This window comes from Copadichromis virginalis, linkage group LG3 (assembly GCF_057382275.1).
Source record: "Copadichromis virginalis isolate Kocher_CV1m ecotype Utaka linkage group LG3, C_Virginalis_male_GT1.1, whole genome shotgun sequence".
In the NCBI taxonomy this organism is placed as follows: Eukaryota; Metazoa; Chordata; class Actinopteri; order Cichliformes; family Cichlidae; genus Copadichromis; species Copadichromis virginalis.
In genome coordinates this window covers 35,998,852-36,019,485 of record NC_140620.1, presented here as the reverse complement: position 1 = coordinate 36,019,485, position 20,634 = coordinate 35,998,852, and the positions used below count along the sequence as shown (strand labels likewise).

Here is a 20,634-nt window from a genome sequence, read left to right as displayed (position 1 = left end):
GATAGCCATAAAATACAGGTAATTCCAGCTTGGATAAAGTCATGCCATGTTTTGCCAAGTTTCTTTGTTTGTCTGTGGAAAGAATTGCATGATGTGTTTCAATGGTTTTCCTTTCATTCTTTAAAAGTATTTAATTTATTGGTATTGGGCCAAAAATAGTTGATCCTATGGTTAACTGATACAAGCATTTCTTTGTAGCTTTTGATTAAACATTATAAGCCACGTGTTAATTATTATGAATAATTGTGTTGTTTAGCTAGATTTTTGAAAGAAATCCATTTATAAAGTCTCTGTATTATTTTAGGAAGTTTACTCATGTATAGAGAAACTTCTGGTGGCATTTTACTGTTTGTTTACAATGAACTGAATAAATGATACAGGCATACAAACAAAAAAGGACAGTAGCACGAGCCAACCAGAACCATCACTGCTCATGTTGTGTCTTTTAATGAATGTGCTGGACAACACTACACAGCATTGTCTTTGGGATGGAGGAAGAGTAACACCTGTGTGAGAAAGAGCACACAAAACTTAAAAGATCCTATAAAGATTATGTATTAGAAAATAAAGAGTTACATTTGAATATGCTGTGTGTTGACATGCATGTGTGTCGGTGAAGCTGTTAGTTTCCAGTCCGTATTTAGAGTGGGCGTGGGAGAAGATTGAAAAGCTGATGAGCTTTTGAGCTGTCTGCGAGCTTGGTCTAATGAGTCATTTCAGTTGAACTTCCTGTTTGAAGGTTTTGCAGAGGCAAGCAGGTGTCAGCACATTTTACAGTCGCACATACACTTTGTTATGCTGTATTTGACAGTTTTCCCATACAAATAAGACCATTTCTCACAATCAGATTATACAGATCTTCTATAGAGCTTCTGGCATTGTTAAACTAAGAATCCAGTGTCTTCAGTCAGCAAAGGAGGCAAATCTTAATAATCTCCCTGAGTGGCCACATACTGCTATTCTTTGACATGACCAAAGCCCTGGAGTAACAAGGGGCTCTGGACATGAGGATGGCTTTTGTTCATATGGGTTCAACACTTATATAACAGTTCAACTGAAGAAGAAGATATGATGTATTTCCTGTTATGCATTTCCAAATCTGAACAATAAATTGTTATTCAGTCAGTCTGCGTCTGCTTTCATGCCATTTGTTACACATTAGAGAGCTTTGTTGTTTTCAAAGTAGGTGTCATAAATAACAATACACCGTCACGTCCGCCTGGTTAAGCTGGGAGAGGATAACCGGTCGGTTCGCACTGCAGCTAAAAAAACATCAAGAAGAAAAGCAGCTACGACAAGCCGGCCGAACAGGTAAGAGACCGGAAATTTACCTTCAAAGTAATTGTGAAAAAACGGCTCTTAATTTAAACAAATTCAGAAGCATAATTTTTAGCTGTGGTTGCTCAACCTTGACATGAAAGAGCGATCAAAGGACAATAACAACGGGAAATTAAACAGGTGCTATCAAGTTGTTATTATCGTTATTATTATTATTATTATTATTATTATTATTATTATTATTATTATTATTGCATTCTTGACTTTTTAAATGGCCGTGACAAAATTAAAGCATTAAAATATAATGTGTAGAGGTCTAAGGCACTCTTAAGCCGTGAATTTTGGTGTTATTTGGGCTTCAAGTGGACGGAACAAGAATCGCATGTGCAGAAAATCCTCTTATTTTGAAAATCCTCAGACCGGCCGACCTGTCACGGGTGAGTGAGACTCAGAGCTAATTATAAACGCCACTCCAGTAGGTCCAGAGGAGCTGCTGCGTTTAAATGTAACAGAAAGTTGATTGTGTAAAGGATAACTCACACAGGTGGGGAAACACATACCGGTTCACCTTCAACATCAAAAAAATTAACCAGTTTTGCTCATCATGAGGGAAGATGCGGCTGTGAGTATTAAAGAATTTCAAGTAAATAGCGAGTAATCAGTGTGAGACTGTTGCAAGCTAATTAGAATGTGCAGGCTGACGCTTTGCGGAGGTTTAACACTTTCCATTGTCAGAAACTGCAGCTTCATTGTTGGTAATCAGTTACTTTGATTTGTTTGAATATTGTAGGAAAATATCGAGGGAGGGGACGAACACGGAGAGGCGACAACATCAGAAGCTGCATCTGGAGAGAGACGACGTGTGAGTACTTAAAAGTGCACTACTCAATGAACCACTCAAAAGATATTACAGTTTTCACATTATGTCCTCAGACTGGTAAGCACTCTCTCTTCATGGTTTCATGTGTCATCGCCAGTTTCCCTGTACTGCTGCTGGCATGTTGTGCTGTTTTTGTTCAGGCAAACGAACTAGATTGACATACCCAGAATATCAAGATGCCTCCTGTCATGCGTGCCTTTTGCACAGCGAAGCTAATTTTGTGCGATCACTGCTGTTGGACTCTTCTCAATCACAAACATACATTGATTCATTTAATTTCTAAACACGAGATTCTACAGGAGGAGTAGGCTTACCGGATTTCATTTTAAAGTAGATGTTGCGTAACTTCTTTATGTCATGCAACAGTCTAGTCTAAATGTAAAGCTGCTTTTAAGCCTCTACATACTGTATGTACTGTGAATTAAAAGTAAAAGAAGAACCTTCTGCAGGAATACATCCTTAAGTCTCAGAAAGTTACATGTAGCTATTTTGTTTAGATAATCATTATCATTTTAACTGCAATCTGAAAATATTCCATTGATACCAAACTATCACTGGTATTGTACTCGCTGGCTCACAACAAAGAAAAGTGGACCATAATCCATGCATGTTATCTTTACAGAGTATTGCGGAACTGCAGAATATGCTGAAAAGAGTTCCCCAGAGTCCTTTCCATAATCGGTACAAGGTGAGCAGACACACAAATGCACGCTCTTGCTTTCTATCTACAATCCATACTTTCTTTGGAGGAAGAAGCGAGGGGGGTGTCAGAATTTCAGGTTGTCTAAAAATTTTGACGTAACAACTAAAGTTCGGTGTGTGGTTTTTTTTTTGTTTTTTGTTTTTTTTTGTTATATTCTCCAAAGTTTAAATGAGAAAGTTACAATTTGTGACAACCTGAAATTCTGACTAATGAATGGAAAAAAAACCCCCAAAAAACACAGAGGGTAGAAAGCAGTTTTTCACTTACACAGAACTGCAGGTTGTGTAAAATTTGCCTCTGTCATACTTGTGAGTTATGGTTTAAACGGCACCAAAATACGAGTTAGTGTTTAATGGACAGGTGTGGAAGTGCATGTCACATGCCTGGAAAAGTGTATTTACTGATTAGCATTTCAGGCAACAAACACATGATACGTCCTGATAATGTCATTATGTAAACACTTCACTCCAGAAATCTCTTTTTAGTGTCAGTGACTTTTTGCCCACAGGGTGGTGAGTGGTCAGATGTGACTGACAACGTTGAACCACAGGTGAGTTTGTGAGATTGTGTTAATTCAAACTCATCTTTGTGTTTTTAGAAGACCTCCTCTTCTGTCTGTGTCACAGGTTAAAGCTGCACCCTTTGTCTAATCACGCTGTTGTCAAGAGATCTTGTCTGACTGGACTTTTCTATTAATAAAGTGCCTTGTCAGCATGTTGTAGCGTTTAATCTTAGACTGTCATTAAAAGAAGCATTTCTTAGCGATGCTTTCCAAATGACTTTGCGAGAGGAACGATTCTGGTGTGTGGCCATTGAAATATTAAGAAAAGATCAATTGTGGGCGATACTGAAGCAACTAAAGTTAAACTTGGCATAAATACTACCCTGCCACCATGAAACAATCTGTGTAATTGTTTGAGGAACATTTCCTGTTAAACCCTGAGATGTTTTTGCATGACATGACTAAAATCACTTCCTTTTCTCTCCTTTTAAAAGACGAATGGAGTCAATGGGAGTTCTTCCAGGATGAACCCTTTCTATGCATATTACTTGGTATGTACATTACACTGATTTCATGCTTTTAAACCCAGATGACAACATCACGTTTTTGTTTTAGTTTTTTGTTTTTTAAAGAATAATCTTGTGCCCCACTATCAGGAAAACAAAGGTGACATAACAGAGGACAAAAGAAAGAAAACTTCGGAGAGCGTCGACTGTGATTCCCTTTTTGTGTCTCCACCTGACTTTCAGAGCGATCTTCCCTCTGAAAATAGGACTGAGGAAAATGGAGGCATGTTTCCTGAACCCAAGAACAACCTGTTCAAAAGCCAAAATGACAACAATGACCAAGACCTCTTCCACAGATCAGCACCAAGTCATAATGCAACTGTTAATGGTTTTCATGATGTGACCCTGAACTCTCCAAACTTATTTAAAGCAACTCCGGCTCAGGGGCAGAACCTCTCTAAGAGTTTTCCAACCAGAAGCTCTGACCTCTTTAAAGGCGAAGAGGACTATCTTTTCCAGGCTGATAAAAAGGAAGATTTGTTCGAAACTGCATGGGCTAAGAAGGCGGACCCTTTTGATAAAGCTGCCAGTACATTTGTAGACCCATTCACATCTCCTTTAAATAAGGAGGATGATTTGTTCCAGACTCCAAAATCTACTGTGGCAAATCCATTTTATACTGCCACTGAGAAGGCGGATGATCTGTTTCAGTCACCACAGCCATTTTACACAGCCCCAACCAAAGAAACTGATTTATTTCAGGCAGATTCAACAAAGAAAGACAAACAAGATACTAAAGAGAAGGAACTTGTTGGCTTGTCTTTTAAAGAAGACTTGAGTGCGTTTTCCACTTCATCGACGAATTCAGTTGATCCATTCGCAAGCCCGATCACAAAGGATTTATTCCAAGATGTCTCCAGTTTGGGTGACCCATTTGGTTCCACTCCCTTTACAAAATATGACCCTTTCCAGGATGTTTCTAGTGGGACCCCAGACATTTTTCAGCGACTTCCATCACAGAGAAGGGCCTCCAAAAATATTGCCTCAGATTCCTCATACTCTTCTCTTAACAGTCCTTCAGAATTGAAATTGGATGTGCCAGACGCATCATCTTCACATGTATTTAAAAAATCAAAAGCTCCGCCACCAGTTCCACCAAAGCCTTTCCAAAAGCCACAAGAGATTACCTTGACAACTCCTCGGGGAACCAAGCATGACATTCTTCAGCCGACCCCCATCATTCAGGCCGGGGATCTGTCTGACTCGCCCAGCCAATCTCCAAGTAGAATGAGCAACGTATGTAACAACCATCATTCATTATCTGTACATTCAAGTGTGCTGTGATGAAGTTCCCTTTGTGCAGTAGGTTGTATATCAGCAGCAAAGTTTAACTCTGATTTGTACGACATGCGCCTGATAGCTTCTTTTATAATCAATTTCGCAGATGCAGTCTTTTAAACGTCCGCCGAAGCCGCTTCCTCGAACTCGACATCGAAGGCCAGAACGGCCACCACAGCCAGAAAAGCCACTAAAACCAGAAATGGCACCACAGTTGGAATCCCCTGTAGGCTAAAAACTAAGTTTCCTCTTGTTGAGCTGACAAATATGCTGGATTTGCTTTGCTTTTAACTGCCTTCTTTGTCTCCTCGCTGCTGTGTTTAGAGTGAACCTGAACCAAGCGTACCGAAGGTCTCTCCCAAACCATCCTTCAAAAATCTAAAACCGATTACTCGCCGTAAACAAAAAACTCCGGTACGCCATGGGGTTCAAATTTCAAATTTATGTGGCTAATTGGTTTGCACAGAAGAGATTAAAACAGTAGTTTGTTTTTATGATGCTCTGAATAGGATATATTATTTTTATAAATATTTATTTATTATAATTGTGCAGGAAATGAAACCAGTGGAGCCTGAGAACTATGTTGTCTTTGAAGACATCCTGTTTATTGGGCAGGTAAGTTTCATTAATCAAATATGAGACTTTGATCACAAATTTTCCAGAGATAGCGATAAAGATGAGGACTTTCTACAGAAAGACCGAGGCGACACCGTTTATGAGATCCTATGGAAATGTTGGATGGAATGAACATTAAGACACTTTTACTACTGGATAATGTCAGTTGGCTTAATATGCTTTCCATATAAAGCTACAAGACCAGTGAAGCCAAATTTTACCTTTATGACTACCAATCAATCCCATTCAAGGCAGTTTGTCTATTGGAAAATGTTATTATCGAATGATGAACTGATGCTGTATATTGACCTGATGGTAAAGAGAGACCATCTGAAATGGAAGCCAAACCTCACTGGGTGCAGGAATGTACTCTGTTTAGGGTGGATATGCATACTAAAACTAAATGGCACCACCACTGCGTCACATAAGCTCTTATGCTGTTGTTGCACAAACACATATTGTAACATGAATTATTACAAGAGGGTGGGCAGCTGGCAATATAAAGATCTGTTTTATTAACATCTTAAAACAGGAAAGGTGTGTGGAAGACTGGCCTGATGACAGTCCTCAGCTAGACCCAAACTTCAAACCTGTAAGAACACATTTCTTAAAATTGACCTTGGAGAACATCATGAACTCATGTCTAATCAAAATTATGCTAAAAACATTCAAGCTACTAAACCTGTGATATTTTTTTTCCCCTAGTCAGGAACACTGAGACTGCGAAGGGAGTCGCTGAAGGTCAGCCACCGTTCGTTATTTGACTAGCTTTTATTTATTTATTTTTTTAATCGTTATTTTAAACCAAAAAGTAGCTAAAAGTCAAATATTTTCTTTAGGCAATGGCCGATTCTGATGGAGGAAGTAGTGAAGATGGGAGTCATAGCAAGAGCAAGGTATCATCGATCTCATTTTATTCATTGTTACACATTCCCGGCTGTTTTACATCCTATGTCTTGCATGTAGCTTCACCTCCAGTATTTCTTATAGAAAAAGAACAAGGCATTCAGAATGTCCCACTTGTCCAGGAGAGGGTCAAAGGTACGCTACGAAAAACCGTTTCCCTGCTTCTTTCTGTGTGACTGTTTGTCATTTTAATGCCAAGGATTCTCACTTTTTAGAGCAAATCTCCCGATGTCATAAATAATGGGAAGAGCAACACGCTGCCCCTCACGAGTAAAGCGTCCAAGGTAACACTAGATTGTCCAAATTCTCTGTGGTTGTGCAATATTAAAGGATAAAACTGGGGAAAAAATGGGAAAACATTATTCTTGGAAGAACAAATAAAATGATCAATGCTTTGAGAAATGGTTCAAGTGGGAAACATTCCTGTGTCTCGGGTGATCTGTGCCTTTCAAATGCTAGGCGAATCTGTAAACCACTACACTCCCAATAGTTTAACTATAAAACTTTAAGGAAATTCTAAAGTAATAAATATTAATAAAACCTGGGCATGACATTTCGCTTCACCATAAAGTTGGTCATAATTAGATTCCTAGCGAGCACACTAATATAAGTGTCGTTCTTTTTTTAGGAACAGTTTTCAGAGCTGCAAATGTCTGCAGGAGAGTTTGAAGATAACAAGGAGATGGACTACAAAGTATAGATTATGCTCCTCCCTCTTCTAACATTTCAGTAGAATTCATAACTTTGTTCATTAACAATATGTTTTTATTACCAGAAGAAAAGTGTGAAGCCAAAGGTTGGTCACCTGTTTAGGAGACCATCTGCCAATTCCCCTGTGCTGGAGGAAAAGGACTTGAATGGACATTCACCTTATGCATCAAAGGTAGGTTGTGTGAATGAGTAGTTGGTATGGATACATTAATTTCCCCCAATCTTTGTGTAAATGCTTTGAGTTGCTGCCATGTGATTGGGGCCTGATATTTGCATTAACAATGGATAATGTGCATTTTACAGGGGGCAGCTTTGGAGCAAAGTAGTGGTGAAGAGGAGGAAGAAGGGGAAACTCATGGAGAGGTTGATGCTCTGAAATTTGTTTGCTTTTGTTATGCTTATGATAAATAACAGAGTCTGCAGACTGCCGTGCATTTTAAGAAATATGGTCTTTTCTCTCTCCAGAAAACCAAAAAGTTATTGAAAGTAAAGTTTGTGCCACGCAGAGGATTCGTCATTGCTCCAGTTAAGGTATTACACACACAGAGCACTATTTAAATTTCAGCTTTTACTGCTTTGTAAGTAAAAATCATGTAATTTGCAAAAAAACAGTTTAAAAATGTTTTAAACCATTTTCTCTTCAGACAAATGATGATTCAAAGGGAGCTCATGGTTATACACCTCATAAAGGCTCAAAGGTAGGAGTGTGTAAACTAGGACTCCTGTAGTTTGGACGTTGCATGTGAAGTTGCTCAAATGTGGTATTTGTGGTATGAAGGCATATCACATTCTTGAAACTGTTGTTTTTCCATGTAGGAGAAATCACATGACGGAGCTTTTGGTGCACATGGCTACACACCTGATAAGAAGGTAACAGTCAGATTTGGCTTGCATAAACCTGTCTTCTATAACTCGGTGTCCTGTTTATAACCAGTTTGCTCACCCTTTAAAAAGGGCGAAGCAACAGAGTTAGCATGGTTTTGTTTTTAAGCACTTTTTATAGTCGAATGAAAATAAGTAAATGGGTACATCAAAAAGATGTATTCTTGACTAACCTAATTGTCATTATTTATAATATGTTTAGTTTTTGTAATGAATTACTATTATTGATTACATTCCATATTAATTGCTATTTAGAAACCTTGTAGTTTGAAATGGCATTTGATGTAATGAAGCCTTGTAATCACTCTGCCCACCAATATTGTCATATTGTGACATTAACATCAGAACTGATAAATGAAATTATCACATGGATGGGAAATTCAAACTGCAAGCTTACCAGGAGTTGTACCAATGAAAGGGAAATATTTTCTTATATCTTACGATAATACATAGATTCTGTTTGCCTGCAATTAAGAGTTGCGCAATAAAATTTGACACATATTTTGGCTCCTTGAAAATTATCTATAATGTGACAATTATCTTATCACATTATGTCTTCATGTTGCCAAGCAACCACCTACCTACCAACGGGCTTAACCCGTATTCTTTATAGCATTGTATGATATTATTTCACAATGCTAAGATGTTGTTTATAGCCACAAAATTAGGACGATGCCTCCTATGACACGTGTTGTTGCCTAGCAACCACCTGACAATGGACTAAAATCACAGACCAAATAATACTGCGCCATGAGCATGTACTAGTGTTATTGAATGCATGAGTTAAATGTGACTCAATGAACCCACCTTAAATCTTAATAGGACAAGTTTGCTTTGTTTTGATTGGCCGTCGTTCATTTCATACTTTACAGATGAGTGTGTCCTCGAAAGTTTAAAAAGATTATTGGATTATGCAAACTCAAGTTATTGGTTTCCTCTGAAGGGGAAAAATACGGCTTCTGTATCACCTTTAGTAGCTTTTTGTATGCTTTGTGAATGATTTGTCCTCAGCAGGATTTAGTTACAGCTTTAAGGGTGAATTCATAACAGATTGAATATTCAGGAATTTTATTATAATATTTTTGCTCTGAGTAATACTATCTGGATTCAGGATGGGGAGTAATGAGTTTTTGATTTCTGATTTTCATAAAGTTTCTTCTTTTCTTAATCTGATAAAGACCAGCTGGTGTGCAGAGGAGCTAGAAAATGAAGAGCTAAATGAAATGGAGGACTGCAAACCGGTATTTTAGATTTTTTTTATTTTTTTTAATTTAAAATTTCTCAAATTTGTGTTTTGTAACATTACCATTAAAATCTTTGAAACAAGGTATTTATTTTTTTTGCCGAGTGACTTGTACATTGATTCTGATCTATTTGTGCTGTTAAATACATCTTTGTGCCGTCACCATGACAAATAAAATAGTTTTTTCCCTGCTAGAAAAAAGCAAAACCTAAACCTCCCCTTCCTGTGCCACGAAAAGCTAAGACAGCCAATGGACAGAGTGAACTAATCGGATTCAGCTACCACACACCCCGGCATGCATCAAGTGTATGTTTATCTTACAATCATTAGCATAACACACTATTGCTAACACTTATTGAGCTTTGGGTTTCATTTATTTACTTCCTGCTTCTGCAGAATGTGTTTGCTGAGGACTACACGACAGACAGAGATTTCACGAGTCCCGGAGAGATGTATGATGAAGATAAACAGGATGAAGTGGACTTCTACAAACCGGTACTCATTTCACTTTGATTTACTTCTACTGCTTTCTTTTGCCATCATGTAATATATGACTGAAAAATACTTGTTGTTTTTTTTTCTCCCCTGCCAACAGAAAAAGGCCTCAAAACTTCAAAAGTCGCCCAAAAAAGTCCCCAAAAAACTGAAACATAAGGTTTGCTAAACTTTGCAAGAATTTTTCTTATTGCTGTCTGGTCTTCAGGTACAAGACCGCATCATTACTCTGTCTGTTTCATAGAACAAAGCCACACATGCAGAGAGTGAAGATCCACCAGGAGCTGGTGACTACCTATCAGAGGCTGCTAGGGTGAGTTCACAACTTTTAACATGAAAAAAACCTAAATGTTACAAAAGTACTTTGACTTATACAGCAATGAATAGTCTGTCCATAATCCTTATCTAATCACACCAGTATTGATGTCCTAATAAGAAGCATTTACTTCCTCTCAGGTTATTCTGGAATGTGATACACATTCTTGACTTGGCTTTGAGTTTGATAACAACTTCAGGCTCAGTTAAAACATTTTCCATCGAATCATCTTCATGGAGAATTTTACCTTTAAATAATCTTTAAATTAACAATGCTGTCATGATAAACTTGGAACACATATCAGTGCTGGGTACAGCATTGTTACCAGTTTTACTATTTTACACTAATAACTCTGTTCTAAACCTGATTTAGTAAATGAAGAGTGTGTTGCTGTGACAGAACCAAAGCCTAAAACAGGATCAAACAAACTGTTCTGAGTGATTTCCTTTCCTTAAGAACATTTTGTCGTTATTTATACATGGCAAACTTTCGTTTCTCAGTCGTCGGCTGCTTTTTGACAATGAAATGTTTTGTTCCCCACTGCTGCCTTCGTTCTGTTTCTCTCTGAACCACATTCCTTTGACATGCGGCCAGACTGGTTTAGTTGCATAGTCTGACACACCAACTACAACTTGATATGTGCAAGGGCTCAGCTTGTTTTGATAAGTCATGTATGAATGTGTGCTGCAGAGACTTGTTGACTCAATCACTGGTTTGTTTTTGGTCACGTCCACCCCTCCTTTCCAATTTAGGCAGAGTGGCGGGCTGCTCAGATGGATGAGCAGGCTTTGGCAGCTAATGAGAATGAAGATGAGGATGGGGTCAGTCTTTGGGGTTTTTTTCTGTTCTTTTTTTTTTTTAAACACTGCAGATACTCTATTTTAAACAGGCTTGTTTACTGATCTTTCAAGTAAACTGTCACACTTCATTTTCACAGGACACTGATAGTTTGATGGAGTGGTGGAACACAGTGGAGCGTGAGTCACAATCAGACTTGTTCACATTGAAATAAAGGAAGCTAACACTTTGACATATCTTCAAAGCTTAAATAACACCTCTTGCTTGTTTTGCATTACAGAATGGGACGAGGTGGCATCAGACGATGAGGAGATAGTCATGAAAGATGAATCAAAGTACGTGCAGTAATTTGCAGCTTGATACCAGAAGTTAATGTTGTGGTAATCTGTCATTCAGTAAATAAGTACGAACCCCTCCTTTTTAAAAAAAAAAAAAAAAAATTTTCTAGGCAAATGGGTGCAGTGCTTATTTTGGGTTTTTGTTTTTTGTTTTTTTTTCTTTGTGGTTTTTTTTATTTTATTTTATTTTTTTTATTTTAATGTTCAAAAACGTGTGGAAATACAGTAGATAAGGTGAACTAGTTTGTAATGTGATTGAAAGTTAATTATCAGGTATTGGCCACCTTTATTCTTTATAATAGACTGAACTCTCTTAATGAAGCTTTCTTATAAAAGTGCTTCTTTGCCCCGTTGGCTGCCTTCTGCTCTGTTCCCTGACATTTTGATCCCATTGATGTCATTTTGATTTTAAGGTCACATTACATGCCATGTGTTGTGAATCATTTTGGTGGTGCAAAATTATGCCTGGAAAAAATAGCATTGCCTGTCAAATCTATGATATTGGTTCACTTACATTCTGGCTAAACTGGAAGCCAGGAAAATTGGCCTCTTCAGGCCAGGTCAGCAGACAAGCTGATGGGATCCCAGATGTTATTTTATCAAGAACCCGATTTTTAACTCGCTGCTTCCAATTCTCTGCTTTGGCTCTCGATTACTTCCCAGGTCGTTCACCATATTGGCAGACAAGGTTCATCGAGGCCTGCGTGTATTCAACAAGGTCTTCACAGAGCGAGCCGAGGTCCTTTGGCAGGACATCATCAAGCTCCACGCCATTGCTGACGACATCAACGAGTTCCACCAGAAAGCCAAGATTGCTGGGATCACTGGTGGCACCACCACAGCTGTGGGCGGTGTGACAGCTATTGCTGGTTTAGCTCTGGCACCCTTCACTTTTGGCGCCTCTCTGGTAATTACAGCTATAGGTGTGGGTGTGGCGACAGCTGGAGGAATAACTTCGGCCTCTGCAGCCATCTCGGACAATGTTAACAACATGCAGGACCAGAAGAAGGTAAGCTGTAGTTTTATAAAGCGCAGTGCTGTAGATTACTTGGAAACTTCTCAGAGCAGTGTTTTTACTTTTCATTTGAGGATTTAATGCAACTTTTTTGTAAAAGTTAAAACTGAATATCACGTCTCATCTCATGCTTGAACCTGCCTTTTTCTTTTCTGACTCTTTAGGTTGAGATAGTGCTGCAAGAGTATGAGACTCACCTGCTGGACATCAACAAAATCCTCCACTTTGTCAATGAGGGCTTGTACAAACTGCGAGGCCATCCGTTTCTCAGGTCTGGAACCCAGCATTACTCAGAGGACTGGGAGATCCGCAGGGCCGTCCAAATAATAAGCTTGGTCGACTCCCCCGTGATGCGCGCGACGGAAATGACTGACGGAGCGGTGGCCGCAGTGCAAGGACTCTTTGAAGGCATGGATAAGTTCTTCACCAAGGACTCCAGGGAGCTGAAGAAAAGCTGCAAGAAGGAGATGGTAGCTAGACTAAAAGAAGTTGCAGCCGTGCTCAATGACACAATAGTGGAACTTAACACCTTCAGAGAGGAGCTTCAGGAGGCCACTGGAAGTATTTGAGCAACTCCAGCACATTGCTACTCATTTATAAAAGATTACCAACACCCTCTCCTGGCTCACTGATCGAACTGTTGATTCATTTTGCACCTGCCTTTAAATATGAAGTTTCAGATTGGTTTATTCTATTCGAGGTACTTTGAGTAAATTACAACTGTGCTGCAAGGAGTGCAACACATGTGACGCTTGTAATGGTCACTTTGGCTGCAGACAGTACAATGCAGTTTCATGATTGACATTCCTGTCACACGTATTAAAATGTTTGCAGTGGAAGTATTAGTAGTATTGTGTTTGGTAAATTTTACTCTCGCAACTATTTTTTTTTTTTTTTAATTATCTGTAAGAAAAACTTTAGAAGAGCTGAACTCATTTTAGATGTTTAAAGAGAAAATGTGACAGTGCTTCATATTCACAATCAAATGTTTGGGTAATTGTAATTTATTGAATATGTTAATTTATTTTTAATATATCATTGTACTGTTCTCCTACAAACAAGCCTAAAGTTTATGAAGAGAAATAACCCATTTGCATGCGCATTATGTTTTTTTTTTTTTTTTTTTTTTTTTTTTAAATACTGGTGATGTCACTATAATGCAGCTTTTTACTGGTGTGTTTTTTTTTTTTTTTTTTTTGTTTTTTTTTTTTGGAATTATATTACATGGCATGGATTTGAGATGTTCTGTGCTGCTAGATATATTACAGATTACTATAGATTTTACTTTGTTACTTTAACATTTTCCTTTTCTGATGAGAACCCTTCTTTTATTTTTGGTAATCTGAATGAGTCTCTATATTAACTGCTATATTGAACCTAACTATGAATCAAGGAAGGCTTTAGTTTGTGAATCTTCCTGCATTAGTTTTAACCTGAGTAAGATGTGTTTGTCAAGACAGTGAAATAAAGAAATATGCTCCTGTAACACTGAAGCTTTGTCCTGTTTGGCAGATTCCTGCACTTCTGGTTGCATAAACTGAAAAGGGGTGATTGTATTGTACTGTAGACTACGCACAAATAAACTGTTATTTGTGTACTAGTTCAACAGCTAAATAATCATAAAATGTAATTATATGTAATGTAACTAGGTCTTTAAAGTAAATATTTACTTCTATAATTTGACTTGGCAAACCTAACATAAATAGACATGAAATTAGCATTAGAGCTCAGTAAGTGTATATATTATGGTAGAATTAAAGACTGGGCCCACAGTTTGACGCTAGTTTCTTCATTTTGTGTTTTGGCTGTCAAAAGCAAGTTGTTGTAAATCTATGGAAAATGTGCTTTAATTGCGTTAAAAATGAAGTTGTGAATAGAAAAAAAATACCAAAACAAATTAAAAATCAAAGAAATGAACAGGCTGTTATGTTAGTAAATAGGTTTGTAGGGTAGAGATGTGTATTAGTGAGAAGCTAGAATAAAAGGTTTGTTTGTAACATTGTAACTGAGTATTTACTGTCATAATTAAAATGCTAGAATCAATAGTTTGGGTTACAGAACTGTGATTCCAAAAAAAAAAAAAAAAAGACAGTGGAGGCACTCATTTTTCACCTCATATAATCTATCCAATATCCTAAGACTCTCCTTCACAGGACAGCTAGTTTATTCCATCTTGTCTAGGTGACTGCTAATGCACACACTGAGTCATGTCTTTGTCCAAAAAATGAAAAATCAAAAAAGCATTAAAAGATTCTGCTGTTAAGAAATATCATTTAAAAGAAAGGTGAGAAGAGCACACCTTACAGGTTAAGAATGTTTTAGCCATTAGCAGCTAACAATAAGGCAACTTTAAGCTGTGAAAATCATGATTCTTAATATTTCTTAATTTCTTTAAAAAAACAACAACCACAGAGAGTAAAATATCAGAAAGTCCCTATCCAACTGATGTGAAACAAAGGTGAGTTCATATCCTGGAAACTAAAAGCAATCATTTGTATTGACAATTTCAGCTGAAAGCTTCGCAACACTGACATCAAGTGGCATTAGACACACTAAACCAGTGTGCCATTGGGTAGGTAAGGTATTTTAGAATAGAATATAATAGAATTCAACTTTATTGTCATTGCACATGTCACAAGTACAAGGCAACAAGGAATCCAAACAGTCAGAGGCTGATGAAAGAGCATTTTAAAGTACCACAGTGACACTGCTTAATAATTGAAAAATAAAAATAAATCTCTAATGCACTTTGGGTCAAATTTCTTGTTTAAATGTTCTATAAAAAAGGAGACGTCCACACAAAAAGGTTCAAACAGTTTTCATAGTGCATGTTTGAGCTGTGTTTGATAGAAACAAATTACTTTCAATTCAATTCCATGCTATTCTGTTCAATTCATATAGCTCCAAATCACAACACTGTCGCCTAAACCTTCTTTATATTGTAAGAAAACACAGAAAAAATCAGGACAGACCCCCTGTGAGCAAGCACGTTTGGTGACAGTGGGAAGGAGAAAAAATTTTTTTAACAGGAAGAAACCTGCAGCAAAACAAGGCTCAAGTAGGAGCAGCCATCTGCCGCGACCGGTTATTAGACAATCGCACTACCATTGATTCTGTACCAACATCAGTGTTGGCAGTGATACTGTAGATATCGGATACTTCCCCCACATCTATTTGAAGATGGTGGGAAGGATAGTAGAAAGGAGAATTAGAGGCACATAAAGAAAAACAAATTATTGAGCAGTTTGAGAAAAAAAAGTCAAAATGTGGACATTACAGTTGTATCTACTGCCACAGTTGCTATGACCTCTGAGTTAGTAAAATTGTACTTCAGAATCAGTTTAAGTGACAACAAAAGACATTATTTTCCTTTTGTCCCATAAACATAAACTTGGAAAAATGCATTTGTACAAAATGAAACATTATCAATGATTAGACATTAGAAGAGGATGTACCATTGTCACAAAATATGCGTCGCTGGCCTAGCAGTTTATCTTGAAACAAGAAATGTAATCTACTCAGTTTGATTTTTTTTCTCTCAAAGTAAAATTCTGAAGATAAAATTCAAAACAGGATTTTTTCTACAATTAAAATTAGGACTTTAATCTCAAAATTTTGAATTTATTCTCAAAACTATCAATATTCTTCTTAATGTGGTGCTAATACTTGTTTAACAGAGAATGTTAAAAAAAGTCTTAGAAAACTAAGACTACCTTTGTAAAAAACAAACAAACAAACAAACAAAAACTTTAATCTAATCCTTTTTAATCCTGTGGCAATTGAAATGAAGAAAACTGCACAGTCTTAAGTTTGATGCTCCAGGCAAAACGTTAAAAAAGTTAACCATGAGTAGGCTACAGTATGTTGAGAAATAAGGGCTGAAGATTGTTGTGTAATCCTGTGGGATTAATTATGTGTTAATTAAAAAATAGGTATGACAAATGAAGAAAGGCCCACAAAGGGTGTTTATATCCAGGCCAAACAGTTTAGTGTTGCCTCTGTGGATGTTTAATGCTCAGTCAGCTCCACATTTCTGGGCACACATTCAAAACAAGCCCCAGGGAATGGGTAAATGCAAAGCCACGCCCCTTATAGGTAACACGGTGCCGCAGGTAAAAACTGGTAGAATTAATGAAAGCATGGCGTGTCACGTTCTGCCTTCTCACAGCTGTCAGGGTGTCGAGCAGTGACGCCAAGTAGCTGTTGTTGGCCAATGTGCAGCAACACTGTGCTGAAATCAGAGCACGGTGTGACTGCCATGTCGCCCCTCCCTTAATTCTGAAGAGGAAGCCCACTACTCTGCGGTGTACACGTCTGAAAACTCGTTTGTGTTGTTAGGTTAAACACAGGCCCATTTACTGGGGTCAAGCTAGCGTCCAGTTTGACAAGTACAGACGAGCGAGTCCCCACTTTGTTGTGTGTTTTGTGTGTATACTGAGTATTATGGTAAGTGACGTCGAGACCTGATTTCAAAATAAAAGCCACATTCGATTGATTAACCTTCAACATTAACAAATACATCTGCCCATAATAACAATAATCAATCCACTCTCTAACGTTAGATCCACAGGACACACCCTGGTACTCTAGTAGTACCTCGTCAATATCAAAGCTGTCTTCTTTGGGATTTCAAAGTCCTCTGAATTGAACTTTTTGAGGTATTCTTTTAATAACTTTAGTTAAAAAGAAAACTCCAGTTTCTGCATACTAATTGCAGTCTATATTAACAGTACCCTTACACTGGTACCATGTTAATATCAAATCAATCTGATTTTACATTTCAAGTAAAAGCCATTTGAATTTGCCTGTATATGAGCTACTCTTTGAGTAACTTCAGGATGCTGTTAAAAGTAAAATTCCTGTTTCCACAGACTAATTGCAGTCCATATCATCAGTAGATGATTCTCATGCTGGTATAACGTCGATCTCAAGTCAGCCTGATTTTAAAAGTAAAAGCTCTTTGAAATAACCTGTATCTGAGATACGTTTTATAATTAATGGAGGACGCTATCAAAAGGAAAATTCCTGTTTCCATTGACTAATTGCAGTCCATATCATCAATACATGCCCTTACAGTGTATCATGTCAACATCAAGTTCATCTGATTTTGGATTTCAGAGTAAAAGCCCTCAGAATTGACCTATTCTTTTAGTAACTTCAGAATGCTGTTAAAAGGAAAATTTCTGTTTCCATGGACAACAGTTCATGTCAACATATATCACATATAATCCAACAGTGGAGTCTGTAAAGGTTTTTATAACCAAAGATGGTCCACTGTGGAGCAGTTTGCCAGACAACTGCTTAGGAACAATAATAAGAATAAGAAAAAAATGTATTGATCCTAGAGGGTAATTCATATTTAATCTGATATTTGTATGAGAATTGAAAAGCCTGATGCTGTGAGTGCAAATAAGGTCTTTAGTGTCCATCTTTCCACTACCATTTCCATCGTGGTTCCAGTTACAGAGCCAGTTTTTCCCACTAGCTTTCGACGTCTCTTACCATAATACTCAGTATACACACAAAACACACAAACAAGTATGCTTCCCCAGCAGAGTGCAGCAAAGAACAGCAGACTTTCCACCACAGACTGGTAGAATACTTTCCGTGTGTTACTGCAGAGAGAGCTTAGCATTCTGAAATAAAGAGGCAGTGTTGCACCTTTTTGTAAAGTTTGTCTGTATTCAGGGACCAGTCTAGTTTGTTATCTAAGTGTAAAATTATATATTTATATATTGTCACCACCTCTATGACCACCCCAACAAACTTTGACAGACTGGAGGGGGGCATGAATCGTCAGAAATCTATTTATTTCCTTTGTCTTAGAGGTGTTCACTATGAGGTAATTTTTGTGACTCCAATTTGTGAAGGCTTTTACAAGACCCCTGTATTCAGATTCAGACACCCACTGCAATAGCAGTGTCATCTGAGTATTTCTGGATTTGGCTAGAAAAAGAATGTGAAAAAGAATGAGGCCAGGACGGTCCCCTGTTGAGTCCCCGTGCTGCTCAATAATGTCCCAGTAACGAATTTCCTGGATCTGACAAAGAGTGGCCTTTCTGTCAAGTCGTCTATCATCCAGGAAACAAAAGAGGAATCTACTCCAATCTCTGTGAGCTTGGTTGGATGGTACTGAAAGCAAATCAACACAAATCAATTAGCCAAACTACAAGCGTAATGCCAGGTTGACCTGTAACAGTTGTTTTCTAAATTCAAAAATAATACAATTACCAAAGACCTTAGAAACAATGTGTCTAACCAGATACTTTCTGAAGATGACCTTACCTAGGCCACGGTATTACTCTCAGGAACGTGGTTATTTTTGGTCAGTATATGTATATGGACTCCCCATGATGTACTGATAACTTGTTCTCCTCTACTCTCTCTTTCATTTACATGTACAGGTCACTATTAACTTTCATTACAGTATAAATGAGTATATAGTATAAATCTGAGGAAGTGTACGAAGTGTATCAATGTTTTCACATTTCGGCACGGACAACACAATAATTCTAAAACAACATATTATAGCGCTGAAGATCAACATCCTGTTTTTATATATTTTTACTATGTTGGTCTTCCAGTTCATCCAGTTGTAATCGAGGACACCCGGGCAGTACTACTGTTTCAAAATGTCAACATCCTGTCCCAGGAAATTTGTCTTGTAGCGATAACTCTCTTTAAGAAATCAAAGAAGAAATCCAAGAGGCTAATTGGAGCTCTTTACTGTGACTGTTTCAACAAAATCCATTCTGAAAACCATTGTGTTTGCATCAGTAAAATCAGAATCTGATAAAGAGACAAGAAGAGAGAGCAAGAGACACCGGAACAGGATCGATGACATGGACAACAGAAAATATCTGAGCCCTACTCGCCCTCTCCCCTCACATGCCACGTGAGGAGTAACCAGATCAGTAAGGTGAAACCACACCCATTGTGACAATTTCCTGAAGGTGTACTGAAGGTCTGAGACGTAGAAGGTGAAAGGGGTGGAGAGATCACTGTCTCCAGTGGAGCTCCTGTACTACACACCATCAAATCAAACTGAGCTCTGCCCAGTCTCACATACTGTGGCCTGTCTGACAGCTGGCCAGCAGTCCATGAGATGGTGGATGTGCTTGGTGGCATTTCGTGTACTGTCTCCCTCAGTAGAAGTAGAATGATTGTGTTACATTCACTTTAGAAATCAAACAAGGTGATGTTGACTTCCGAAGTTCTCACTGTGTGGCCACTGTTATCAGGCTAGGAGGACACTCTTAAACTGTGACGGTGTTGATTCATCAGGAACTGGGCAAAATATGTACAACATAAAATGTGTGTAACATCAGTATCTTCTCCTGCTTCAGAAACATTTTGTAAATGTTGCTCAAGATCATAGACAGCTGGGAGAGTGCTCAGAACCCTGGGGCTAATACCAACCATAACCTGTCCTTCCTTACCCTAGTGTAGTTTCTCCAACAGTCTGCAACATAACCAGGACCGAAGTCATAGTCAAGCAAAGGATGTTTGTCAGGTTTATAGCAACAAAGTTTACTCGGGGATAAGAACAGGAGGAGCAGTAAATAATCATAGGCATTAGAGATGTTTGGAGGCCAGAGTGTGCAGTGCAAGAGGCAGTAGAGACCTGTAAACAGAACCCCATGAAAAAATTGTTCACCTCATTTGCTCTCTACAGTCTGCTGACTGGTTGCCTGTCATCAAAACAAGAATATTCCTTTTAACAGTGTCCTTAACGTTCAAAAACTAGTTCATACATAGGTAAATTCAAATGGCTCCTACTAGCATCATGAAGTTCTTGAAAGTGTACCTCATATACAAGGAATTTCAAAGGACCTTTACTTTGAAATGCAAAATCAGATTGATTTGATATTGACATGGTACCTGTGTGAGGGTGTGTACTGTTGATATAGGCTGCATTTAGTATGTGGAAACTGGAATTTTCCTTTTAACGGGATTCTAAAGTCATTGAAAGATAGCTCAAAAAGGTAAAAATCTGGGCTTTTACTTTGAAATCCAGAAGAAGAGTGCCTTGATACTGACAGGGTACGACTAGAGTACTAATCTATCGTTAGAGTGTGGAAAGGAGACTAATTAACTATTGTTATAAT

The 20,634-nt window shown here is 38.0% G+C and overlaps 1 protein-coding gene across 1 annotated transcript; it reads left to right on the top strand.

Moving 5' to 3' along the window:
* The first annotated feature begins 1,682 nt into the window (after positions 1-1,682).
* Positions 1,683-13,731, top strand: LOC146714387 (uncharacterized). Its single transcript, XM_085450863.1, has 30 exons — positions 1,683-1,900; positions 2,069-2,140; positions 2,781-2,846; positions 3,370-3,411; positions 3,858-3,914; positions 4,020-5,165; positions 5,314-5,433; positions 5,532-5,621; positions 5,760-5,822; positions 6,355-6,414; positions 6,528-6,563; positions 6,662-6,718; positions 6,813-6,863; positions 6,944-7,012; positions 7,357-7,422; positions 7,504-7,611; positions 7,743-7,802; positions 7,905-7,970; positions 8,084-8,137; positions 8,256-8,309; positions 9,500-9,562; positions 9,760-9,870; positions 9,961-10,059; positions 10,160-10,219; positions 10,304-10,372; positions 11,128-11,196; positions 11,313-11,352; positions 11,454-11,508; positions 12,175-12,520; positions 12,691-13,731. Exons 1-30 carry the CDS (start codon positions 1,883-1,885, stop codon positions 13,093-13,095), a joined length of 3,672 nt encoding a protein of 1,223 aa, XP_085306989.1. The 5' UTR covers positions 1,683-1,882; the 3' UTR covers positions 13,096-13,731.
* The last annotated feature ends 6,903 nt before the right edge of the window (positions 13,732-20,634 follow it).

Bases quoted from the DNA above. Each gene is read 5' to 3' on its own strand.
- LOC146714387 (XM_085450863.1), top strand. The intron at 5,434-5,531 runs GTAGGCTAAAAA...TGCTGTGTTTAG, and splicing joins CACCACAGTTGGAATCCCCT to AGTGAACCTGAACCAAGCGT. The intron at 9,563-9,759 runs GTATTTTAGATT...TTTCCCTGCTAG, and splicing joins AAATGGAGGACTGCAAACCG to AAAAAAGCAAAACCTAAACC.